This window comes from Leuciscus leuciscus, assembly GCF_965113295.1.
Source record: "Leuciscus leuciscus genome assembly, chromosome: 18".
Lineage (NCBI taxonomy): Eukaryota > Metazoa > Chordata > Actinopteri > Cypriniformes > Leuciscidae > Leuciscus > Leuciscus leuciscus.
In genome coordinates this window covers 1,691,268-1,703,726 of record NC_138742.1, presented here as the reverse complement: position 1 = coordinate 1,703,726, position 12,459 = coordinate 1,691,268, and the positions used below count along the sequence as shown (strand labels likewise).

General features: G+C 39.8%; 1 protein-coding gene across 1 annotated transcript; it reads left to right on the top strand.

Annotated features, from left to right (window-relative positions):
* The first annotated feature begins 1,195 nt into the window (after positions 1-1,195).
* Positions 1,196-4,920, top strand: ccn1 (cellular communication network factor 1). The gene is made up of 5 exons (XM_082145959.1): positions 1,196-1,394; positions 1,977-2,187; positions 2,318-2,659; positions 2,821-3,017; positions 3,538-4,920. The coding sequence occupies exons 1-5, from the start codon at positions 1,347-1,349 to the stop codon at positions 3,838-3,840; spliced, it is 1,101 nt and encodes a 366-aa protein (XP_082002085.1). The 5' UTR covers positions 1,196-1,346; the 3' UTR covers positions 3,841-4,920.
* Positions 4,921-12,459: the final 7,539 nt, after the last annotated feature.

Below are 12,459 nucleotides of genomic sequence, written 5' to 3'. Positions count from 1 at the left end.
GCACTTTTTTTTATTCTTTTTTTTTTTTTTTTACATCTTATGTGGAAAACTGGATGCCTGTTGCACTTTTTCTTTCACTTTGTGATGGACAGACTGCATGCATATTAAATTAGCTGGAGGAATTTCCTCCACGGAGAGCATATGTAGGGACGCTTTAAGCTGTCAGGAATGCTTTGTGGTTGGATAACTCCAGCAGAAATGTTAATAATGCAAGCTACTGCCCAGACCAAATATGGTAATATTGTTACGTCTGGAATCAGGCTCCACATCTGGAACCACTTAGAGCTGTTGAGTCAAGAGAGAGGAGCGAGCGGAGCCAAAAATAGAAGCCGTAAAGTTTGAGTTTATCGTCTCTAAACGCGCACAGAATAGGCTGCATGATGGCATAGATGAGTTTTTAAGCATTTGTATTTCTAAAATGGATGTTTGAATATTGATACAATTCCCCAAAGCGCGTAGCTGATCTGAACAAGGGAACGCGCGCGCGTGCCGTGGATTAATTTATGGTTGACGCGCGCGCGTAACGCCATTAATAGACCCCTGGGGGCGACCAAATATTTCTAAGCCGAGTAATAAGGCTAATAACTTTTACATGACGTTAGCCAAAATAAAGCAGGTTAGTAAGATGATGTTGATGACATAATACTTAAAATTAACCCCCCAAACACACACACCAAAAAAGTCGTTTTAAAAACTTTTAAAGGACAATGCGTTAAATTAATTATAATGGTAGCTAGGGGTAGCAAACAGAAATGTTGAACCTCAACATAAATACAATTATTTTAAAGATTAATGGAATAAATCGCACACTTAATAAACCCACAGAACTACAGCTAATGCAAAACAAAACAGCTTGTTTACACATTTGAATATGCTACCAGAACGCTTTATTTAGATAAATAATATATGGTTTCTTTAGGCATTAACTTTACGCAAATCCAAAAAGGAAGCGTGTATAGAGAGAGAAGGGGGAAGAGAAATATAGAGGGGGGAAACAGTAAAAAATGTGTTCAGTGAGAGGGGAAAATTCATTTAAGTGAGAGAGAGAGAGAGAGAAAAAAAGAAGAAAGTTAGACAGGGTGGTGCTTAGCTCGGATGGAAAACGCGCCAAGAAACATTCCTCGCATTCCTTCGGAACAGTTCAGCGATGGTGACGTCAGGCTCCACTGGTGTATAAAAGAGGAGTCGCGCGCGTCTTCACTCTCAGAGCGCGAACGCCTTCAGACGCACGAGCACTAACCGAGAACGCAACGCGACGCGACGAGTCAGCGCACCGCGACCTTACACGAGCGAGGACTTTAACTGTTCGTTTGATACAACAATCTACAGTACACAGAGAAGCGAAGATGTTTGCTTGGGCTGTTATCGTCATCCTTATTGGGCACTTTAGTGTGGTGAGTTACTTTCATTCGACTCGTTTGTTTGCTTATTATAGAAGTTATATGATATCCAAATGAGTGTTAACCCATTCATTGGAGGATCAGTTTTGAGTTTCACAAACTCACTGTAAAAAGTGTTCAGTTCACTTACTTCATTTTGTTAGTAAACCCGTTGCCTTACAATTAGTCAGTAAATAAACGTAATGCTCACTTGAAGAAATTAAGTTATGCGAACTTGACAGTTCCCCATTACTTACTTTTTTCGATTAAGCATGAAGTTTATTTACTTAATAATTTTAAGGCAATGGGTTTCCTCCATTTTTTTAAGTAAATAAACTTAATGCTTACTTGAAAAAATTAAGTTATGTGAACTTGACAATTCCTCATTAGTTAATTTTTTCAAATAAGCATGAAGTTATTTACTTAAAAAAAAAGTAAGTATTGCCTTAAAATTATTAAGTTAAGTCAACTGATCACTTTTTACAGAGTACACCATAGACATTGAAAGGGCACATCCACACGTTTTTTTCCTCAGTGGGTTTTCACATATGGTTATTGACTTGAAAGTCACTAAAGTGTCCTGTTTTTTCCGCTCAGGTTTTCTCCAGCTGCCCGGCATGTTCATGCCCACAGGAGCTTCCCAAATGTGCTCCTGGAGTCAGTCTGGTCTCGGATGGCTGCGGTTGTTGTAAAGTGTGTGCCAGACAACTGAACGAAGACTGTAGCAAGACCGAGCCATGCGACCACACCAAGGGTCTGGAGTGCAACTTCGGGGCCAGCCACGGGGCCACCAGAGGCATCTGCCGAGGTATGTTTCTCATTACGCTTGGTAAAAGACACTGAATGGAAAGCATGTGTGGATAGGAGGAGGGGGGGAGTTATGCATGTGGAATGTGAGCATTAGATTTTTAAAATATACCTTTCGTTTTCTCTCACAGCCAAATCTGAGGGAAGACCGTGCGAGTACAACAGCAGGATCTACCAGAACGGGGAGAGTTTCCAGCCTAACTGCAAACACCAGTGCACTTGCATTGATGGGGCGGTGGGATGCATCCCGCTTTGCCCGCAAGAGCTTTCCCTTCCCACTTTGGGATGCGCCAATCCCAGGCTGGTCAAAGTGCCGGGGCAATGCTGCGAGGAGTGGGTTTGCGACGACGGGAAGCATCGGGAATCCACCGACAAGTTTGGCAACGATCCAATGGTTGACGACTCCGAGAGCGACCTCACCAACAAGAACGAGCTCATCTCCATCGTGAAGGCCGGACTCAAATCTTTACCTGGTAAGATCTTTAACACTTATCCGTCCCTCGGGTCATTCTGACCCGGATTTTTTTTTCATTGTTTCCAAGACCCCAGGACTTTTGTCCCACTTGAACATTGGATTGGCATTCGCGATTTGCATGCGACTCAAGTTTTAAACAGCACTTTGTTTATTTCGCAGCATTCCGATCTCAGCCGGAATCCCGTCAGTTTGAGAAGTGCATAGTTCAGACCACACCCTGGTCCCAATGCTCCAAGACCTGCGGCACGGGAATCTCCACCAGGATAACCAACGACAACAGCGACTGCAAACTGGTGAAGGAAACCCGGATCTGCGAAGTCCGTCCGTGCAGCCAATCACCATACACCAGCCTTAAGGTAAGCAACGGCACTTCAATAACAAACACATTGCATAGTAGGTGCGATTCGTGGATCGATTCCAAAATCTTCCGAATGCATCATTCTCTCTTGAACCGATTCTGAGCGTAGTTTATTAACAGCAGATGGCACTCTAGGCTATGACGCAAGATAACTGCAAACACCCTTGTAATTCGCTTCAACCTTTTCGAACTCTATGAATGATTATTTTATAGAAGGTTCAAGTGGTGTGTGCAAGTAAGGCATTGGAAGCAAGCAGAGTACGGATGTTTCCAAAGCATCTGCTCTTAAAAACTAAGCTAAGAGAGAATTGCGATGCATTCGGAAAATCTCAGAATCGATCCGGAATCAAAACTAACTTTAGCTGGACAATAACTTTATTCAAGAGCTGCTGTAAAGCCTAAACAATCTCTGTTACTGTAATCTCCTATTATCATACCGTAAAGCTGCTTTGAAACAGTCTATATTGGTAAAAGCGCTGTATAAAATGAAGGTGACTAATCCTTGCGTCCTCCAACAGAAAGGAAAGAAATGCAACCGGACCAAGAAGTCGATGCAGCCGGTGAAGTTCTCTTACGCTGGATGCTCCAGTCTGAAGAAGTATCGGCCCCGATTCTGTGGCTCGTGTGTGGACGGCCGGTGTTGCAGCCCACAGCAAACCCGAACCATCCGAGTCAAGTTTCGCTGCGACGACGGCGAGACCTTCAACAAGAACGTCATGATGATCGAGTCCTGCAAGTGCACCTATAACTGCGCCCAAGGCAACGACGCCACCTACCCCTTCTACAGACTCTTCAACGACATCCACAAGTTCAGAGACTGAGCGGAAGGGAATCCCCATCCTGACACCCGATGTGGGAGGGGGGGGGGGGGCATGTCCGCCGGCCAATCGACTCCTCTTGTAACTAGATTCCCACGGAATTGACCCTTCGCAGGGAGTTTGATTGACAGGCGATCTGACCAATCATAATCCGCCATTTTTGTCCGACAAAGCAGTCAGGAGAGTTGAACTTGAAAAGCGGAGTGTACTGACGTCTTTCCACGGTTAAAACAACATTCCTTCTGATGTTCATTCATGTTTATTTGATGCTATAAATGAACTAGAAGGAAGAGATGATCGTTCACGAGACGCTTTAACTGAGCGACACATTAAAGAGCCACAAAACCATATTTATTGTTGAAATTTTGTTAAAAAATGACCAAATTTGAAAGTAAGTACCCTGGTCTGTCCTGTGTGTCAGTGTGTTGTCAGTGTCCTCTCTGCTCCGCGATGTATTTTTCACTGCGTGAGAACATGGTGTGTGTGTGAGCGGCGTGGCTTGTCGGACATAGCAACAGTAACTAAAGGGGGCGGGTCTTTGCGAACGGTCAATTACGGACTTACATTACGGGAACTTTGAAGTGCACTGTTTGCTGAGGCCGCGTCAGCATTTTGGAAAAGACTCGCTCCACACTGGAGCGCTACGTTTTATAGCTTCGTTACGGAGCAACCTGTAAAAGATGTAAATATTGCAATTCCTGAAATATATGTTGATGTCTAAATACAAAACATGAACCAAACTGTAGACTTGTGTGTGTGTGTATGTGTGTATTTCCAATTGTAGATATGCACATGCAAAAAATGTACAACTGGTATAGACTATGAACCTGGTCAAGGTTGAGTTTGTCCACGGTCACACACTCCCTCCTGGTGTGGGCGAACGCATCCTCAGTGTTTGGCAGCTAATGGAATCCAACTCCACGACATGATCAGAAAAAGGTTGAATGAATGTTTTATTGTTGTTATTAATATTATTTATCACAAATGTAGCTCTTTTATTTGAACATTGTCATACTGGAATAAAGTGTAAAATGATCTAATTTTATATGTTACAAATAAAAGATTTATTTATGAACTGAACAACTTCGAGTTGAGTCCTTGAATGCTCATGGAAAAGATGTTGAAACATGCGTGAATTGAGAGGCAATCTTTGATTGAATGAAGGGATGGTTATATAACCACACTTTCCCCCTCTCTCTCTCTTTATCTCTGTTGAATGGAATGCTATTGGAGGAACTGTGAGACTCTATTTGCTTCCTACAATAAAACCTGAGACTCTCGCTCATTTAGTTCCTTCAAGAAAACAATTAAGAGACCCAGCAATAGCAGAAGACATGGAGCTACGCCCAGAATCCAGAGTGCTTTTCCAAACGGAGCTCCAGTCTTGTGTTTACAGGAGCTTTCAGAGCTAAAACATCACATGGAAGAGGCGGTCTTAATGGTTTAGCGTTTTATATAACTCCTCAACAAGCCACTCATGCACTTGTTGTTTAGACAGCGCACATGGGTTTAATGAATATCGATCTTATCTTCGGATCTGAGACTTTTATAACGCCCGTAATCATGCATTATGTAGGCCAGATCCGCAGGGCATCTGTCCATGCACTGCAAAAAAATGCTTTTGGAAACAAGACAAGCATTTTTTTGCAGTGTCTCTCTAAACCCATATCATCTGGAGTGATATATTCCCAGTGAGGTTTGATCCAGGTGAAGGAAATCCAGCTGAGGAATGCAGACACGCTGATGGTCGGCAGATGTTGGAAAGTATTTGGGAGCAGCGTGTTCGGTTCGGGCCTTTCTCCTAAAAATATGCCACTTCTGAAAGAACAGAGATCCTGTCCTAGAGCAAGCTGGGTATTATGACATCCCGACGGACATCGGGAACACAAACGGATGGTTATATCACACACCATGGAGACCTTTAAGCGGTTTTTATCTGAGTAGGACAGAGCTCCAGACGTTTCCTTGAGATATGACGATGCAGACAACTAAAAAAAGGACTAAAATTATAAAAACAAATAAGCCTGATAACACGGCTGACGCTGATGGATGGAATGAAAACGGTCATTTCAATGGTTTTCCACTTGGCATCATGAATGCAGTCATTTGTTATGCAATCTTTTATGCACTTTATTTCAGTTGCACACACTTTATGACAAATACAGGTTTTATGGTCCATTAAGAAGAGAAGGTTAACATGCATAATCTCTCCTGTCCTCTTCAAATGTGTCTCTCATTGGGGTTTTACCTGTCCGTCATTTCACTGATGACCCCTAGTGGCCAAATACAGAGCTGCCGAAGGTTTTAAAGGGACAGTCCAGACAAAAATGAAAATTCTGTCATTGCATACAGTCATTTCTGTATGCAAGAGATTTTGAGAGCCCAACAACTTTGGAGCTCATTGACTTTCATTGCACGTTTTGATCAACATACACTTAAAAATAAAGGTTCCAAAAGTGGGTTTTCGCAGGAAATCCATAGAACCACCAGTTTGTGCTTCCAAAAGAACCTTTTGGTGAAATGTTCCTAAAAGAACCATTAGTGCAAAGAATATTTCAATCTTTAGAACCATTTTCCAATGTAAAGAATTTGGAAAAGTTCCATGGATGTTAAAGTTTGTTCGTGGAACCATCGATGCCAATCAAGAACCTTTATTTCTATTTCTTGTTTTTGTTTTAAAGGACCAGTCTAGCCAATTTTTTTTTAATTCTGTCATTATTTACTAGTCATGTGGTTCCTGTACCTGTGTGCGTTTCTTCTGCGAACACAAAATACATTTGAGGTCCAACAACATTGGAGCCCATTGACTTTCATTGCACGGTTTCAAAGGTTTTGATCAACAAACGCTTGAAAATAAAGGTTCCAAAAGAAAAAGCCATAGAACCACCAGTTTGAGTTTCCCGGAGAACCCTTAGTGCAAAGAATCTTTCAATCTTAAGAACCATTTTCCACTACAAAGAACATTTTGTGCAATGGAAAAGTTCCATGGATGTTAAAGGTTCTTCGTGGAACCATCGATTCCCATAAAAAACTTTATTTTTAAGAGTAAACAATAACAAAATGTTCATTTTTTGGGTAAAAAATGGTGCATCTGATCACTAAAAGTAACAGAACATCTCACACATTTGGAAATATCATATCCATGTGTCTCGAGAACATGCTGGAGAGAGTTTGTGTACGATGATGAACAGCTCGAGTGAGACTAAACGGGTGTGTGAGACGCTCTGCCAAAGAGAGAGAGTTTGGGGAATAGTCACTATTAGAGCGCTTAACTAGCCCTGACACACACCTCATCTCACACCGGCGCTGGATGTAAGCAATGACGACATGCCGCAGACAGCGTTACATAAGCGCTAATGATGAACTTAACGAAAATCAGCCAGCGCTCCAGAGAAGGCGTCAGCGGAGAGGCAGAAACGTCTGTTTATCTGCTCAAACAAAGCAGTCTTTGATGGGGAAATGAAGCGTTAGTGTTGCTGTCCGTGGAAAAGGGTTCGAGAGCCAGGCTGAGCACTGCAAAAAATGCTTTTCTTACTCTTTTTTTGTCTTGTTTCCAGTCCAAATATGCAAAAACTCTTAAATCAACATGCATTTACTAGATGGGTAAAAAGACATTAGATATTATGTCCTGTTTTCTGGGGGAATTCATCAAAATTAAGTGAGATGATGCTTAAAAAAAAGCTAAATTATGGTGTCAGAAAAATAATCTTAATTCAAAAAGAAACAACATAATTTTTCTGACACCATTGGCAGATAATTTTGCTTGTTTTGAGCAAAAACTCACTTAATTTTTATTTCCCCAGAAATCAAGACTTAATATCTTATGTCATTTTACTAATTTAGTAAATGGATCTTGATTTAAGAAATATTTTATGTTTGGACTGGAAACAAGACAAAAATGCTAAGTAAGAAAAGTAAAAACGTGTGTGTATCTGCTGAAACAAAGCGCTCTTTGACGGGGAAATGAAGCGTTAGTGTTGCTGTGTGTGGAGAAGGGTTCGAGAGCCAGGTTGAGATGCTCCCCGGGTGTTTTCTTGTGCAGAAACATGAACAGAAACACATGGATTTAACTCCTTCAGTGACGTGAGATTACTGAGAAATGCTCGTAACAACGACAGGCCTGCCAAGCTTGATGCACACATGAGCCGACTGAAGTGACCAGCTCTGCTCTGATAGGCTGGCTTCATGTGATGCACCAAGATGCTTTAGTATAGTGATAAAATGAGGATATACACTGATGTTCAAGAGTTTGGGGACAGCAGGGGTTTCTTTAAAGACATTTAAATGTTAGAGAAGATTCTTTTTTCAAATAAATGCTGTTCTTTGAAAACTGTTCATCAAAAATGGTTTCCACAAAAATCACAAAAAGTGTTTCTTGATCATCAAATCCTCATATTAGAATGATTTGTGAAGGATCATGTGACACTGAAGACTGGAGTAATGATGCTGAAAATTCAGCTTTGATCACAGGAATAAATTACACTTTACTATATATTCACATAGAGAACAGATGATTTACATTATAATAATATTTCACTGTTTTTACTGTATTTTTGATCACAAAAAGCAGTCTTGGTGAGTATAAGACTTTCAAAAACATTATAAAATATTACCAACCCCAACATATTGAATGCTAGTGTAGTTTTCAACAACATCCATGAAGGATAGTCAGAGTTCAGAAGCGAGTAAACGAGATGAACGGCAAACAGTGGATGGTTGTGTAACCCGGTTTTGGATTGATGATCATACACTGCAAAAAATACTTTCCTTACTTAGTATTTTTGTCTTGTTTCCAGTCCAAATATCAAAAAATTCCTAAATCAAGATGCATTTACTAGATGAGTAAAATAATCTTAATTCAAACAGAAACAAGATTATTTTTCTGACTCCATTGGCAGATCATTTTGCTTGTTTTAAGCAAAAACTCACTTAATTTTTATATATTTCCCCAGAAAACAGGACTTAATATCTTATGTAATTTCACTACTTTAATAAATGCATCTTGATTTAAGAAATGTTTGATATTTGGACTGGAAACAAGACAAGAAAAGCATGTTTCGTCGTGTGCTATTATAGGTCAACACAAACAGATGATATGTGCTTTATATGAAGAGCAGCTGCACAGATCATACTCATATTGGGCAACAACACACGCTAATTATTATTAAGCAACAGACGAGTCCAAGAGCGATGATCTCCAGCAAAAACAATGAGTATCAGAGCAACTTATGCAAGAAATGCAACCGAAACATCTGGCTAGGTAAATGATACTAGATCATTATCGGATGTTAGAATAATAATAATACTTGAACTCAAGTACAGTAATACTGACGGTTGAACAAAGACCACTAATAAGACAAACAAACTTGTCTAAAGACATTCCCAGCATGCATCTGATTTTCGAAAGCAATGGGAGTGAGCAAATGCAATTACTAGAGATGCACGATATATCGGCGACCGTATCGGTATCGGCCGATTATCGGCTCATTTTTAATGTTATCGTTATCGGCCTGATTAGAAAATGTGTCCGATATATTAAAGCCGATAAATAATGTATTATTTCCTTCAGCTGAGACTCTTCAGATGCGACTGTTCAACATGATGGCTTTAAATTGCTTGAAATATGATTGGAATCACTTCAAATAAGGAAAATACAGTAATGTGCCGTGATATCGGCTTCATAAAATCATAATGAGAACATTATAATTGTGTGTTTGGGACGTGGATTTTAATGATTAAACTTTTAATTTTGTAATAAGGCTCTAAAAAGTATAAACAAATTTGGATTTCAATTTATCGGCCGATATATCGGTTATCGGCTTTCAAATATAACAAATTATCGGTTATCGGTATCGGGCAAAATTTTATATCGGTGCGTCTCTAGCAATTACACACGACGTGAAGCCCAAACCACATATCTGAGAAACTGAATTACAAGTTGAATTGTTTAAACAAAAAACAATAAATAAAATATAAAGAATTATCGGTTATCGGCCAACATTTTCACATCGGTGCGTCTCTAGTTGAAATGCTTTAAAAAGCGCTGGCTTTCTGCACACTATTATTAAGCTCTGGTCTGGTGTAGATCTTCCCCTGCCGATTAACTACAGCTTTTCTTTAAAAGTTCATCTTGAAAACGGTGTGGATAATAACGAATTATCGGTATCAGCCAACATTTTTCAGTGCGTCTCTAGCAATTACACACGACGTGAAGCCCAAACCACATATCTGAGAAACTGAATTACAAGTTGAAATATTTAAACAAAAACCACATAAACTTTCTCATGTTTCCACAAGACCTTCAAACAGTCTGTTCATGTTTGTTTGGAGGATTGTATAATTCCTCTGGCAAACAAACGGTCACAGAGATTCGAGTTTACACTGAGACGACAGAATATCTCTGGTCCGAATTAATGCTTTGAGGACCCGATGTACTAGAGAACAGCAGTTGTCCTGTGTGAGACTGATGGTGTGGTTCATCGCCCGTGTCACTGTGGTTTCCTCTGTTCTCGATAACACTCGTATGAACTCATCACAGTCTGTGCTGATCGTCTCAGCGTAAAACAGCTTAATCTCTCCCGTGATGGGCAGAACACACTCTCATCGCTCTGAAAACACACATCCGGTGCACAAACACACATCGCTCTGGAGTCCACAGATAGACAACATCCCCGGCTCATGCCCTCAAATACACTAATAAACACATTACATCAACCAGAAGTCTAAAAGGACACTATTTACTTTCTAAACTCATGTTCTGGTCTTATTTTAAAGGGTTTATGAGTGAGTGCACGTTATTCATAGAGGAGAAAAATCATCATTTAACTGTGAGATTTTGGGCTATTTGGCGTTTCATAGAGTCGTTTTAAACTAGTGGAAAGAAAACATGCAAAATACACTGAAGTGTTGCTTTTATTGAACTTTTTCTATTTGCGTCTGTAGATTTCAATTACGACACATAACTTTAAAGGCTGTATGTTCATAAAAGAGTTTGTCCTCCACTTCAGCTGCAGTTATACACACCAAAATTTAGAGGTTTATTCCTGTCTATATTCTGAAGGTTTTTACTGAGGGGTTTGTTCATATATCACTCACACTTATTTTTATATTTTATTCCTAAAAACTTTTTCTGACTGTTGACAGTATTTTCGGATTTAAGGCGAGACACTCAGCCACTGTTTTTCATGCACTGGTCAATTTTGAGATATTTTGCTTTGGTCTTCTTTTAGATTAGTGGAAAGAAAACATCCAAAATACACATTTAAGTGTTTATTTTATTACACTTTCTATAAGCGTCTGTAGATTTTAGTTACGCTACACATCTTTAAAGCCTGTGAGTTTGTCCTCCACTTCAGCTGCAGTTACAAACACCAAACTTTACAGTGTTATTCCTGTCTATATTCTGAAGGTTTTTACTGAGGGGTTTGTTCATATATCAATCGCCTGGTTTTATACAACAATTTATTCCTAAAAATGGTGAAAATAAAATTTTTTGACAGTATTTTCTGACTTATGCAGAAAGAAAAAGAGAAATCCAAAATCCCATCTGTAAAAACCTTTAACTGTAATATGTCAACAAAATAAAACAAGAATTATGTATAAAGCTTTATCCAATGTTCAGATTTACGTTCTGGAAATATATGTATATTAGTGCATATTTAAATAGATAATGCCTCAGTTGCATATTTAAACATAACATCTGTGGTGGATTTTTAATAGCTAAAATAGTAAACTGTATATTAAACTAACCATGTTTCTAACATCTAACGTTATTTCTCTTTTCAGGCCTAACATGATAACACTTTGAAACACAATGTACTAAAACGTTCTGTCCTGTGTTTTTGAATGATGTATGTTGTGTTGCCATACCCCTTTGACTTCGGTTGTGTGAGTGTAAAAATAACACGTTTGGGAACTGAAACTAGACAGATGACTAAATTTGAACCTTGTGATTAACAATGAAGTAATCATTAAAACAAAGTTTACCTGGTAACAGAAGGGTTTGTCTATGAAAACCAATCAAATTGTGGGGAAATTATGTAATGCAGCATGACATTTTTGCCATACCTCCTTATTCTATAAAAACTGTTGTATTCGTGTTAGCTGGTGGGATTCTCAGTGGAATTTGTCCGAGATCCTCCGGCCTTGCTTCTTCTTGGGGGAGATTCTCTGAGAAGATCCTCCGGCCGTGATTAAAGCATTTGAAGGACATTTGCTAAGGTCTGTTTGTCGATTATTCCTGCGCAGGAAGAAAGCTAGTTAGGGAAGCAAGTTAGTTAGGTAGACTATATAGGGAGATCGTCGATTGGAGACGGCTCTGGTATTTATTAAGCGTTGATTGGAGACATTAGGGATCGTCGATTGGAGACGTCTCAGGTATTTATTAAGCGTTGATTGGAGACATTAGGGATCGTCGATTGGAGACGGCTCTGGTATTTATTAAGCGTCGATTGGAGACGTTAGGGATCGTCGATTGGAGACAGCTCTGGTATTTATTAAGCGTCGATTGGAGACGTTAGAGATCGTCGATTGGAGACGTTAGAGATCGTCGATTGGAGACGTTAGGGATCGTCGATTGGAGACGTTAGGGATCGTCGATTGGAGACGTTAGGGATCGTCGAT

What these genes read in the sequence shown, in the direction of transcription:
- ccn1 (XM_082145959.1), top strand. Translation starts at nt 1,347, where the DNA reads ATGTTTGCTTGGGCTGTTATCGTCATCCTTATTGGGCACTTTAGTGTG. An exon ending in CGGACTCAAATCTTTACCTG is followed by an intron (nt 2,660 to 2,820) that starts GTAAGATCTTTA and finishes TTTATTTCGCAG; the next exon opens with CATTCCGATCTCAGCCGGAA. An exon ending in CACCATACACCAGCCTTAAG is followed by an intron (nt 3,018 to 3,537) that starts GTAAGCAACGGC and finishes GTCCTCCAACAG; the next exon opens with AAAGGAAAGAAATGCAACCG.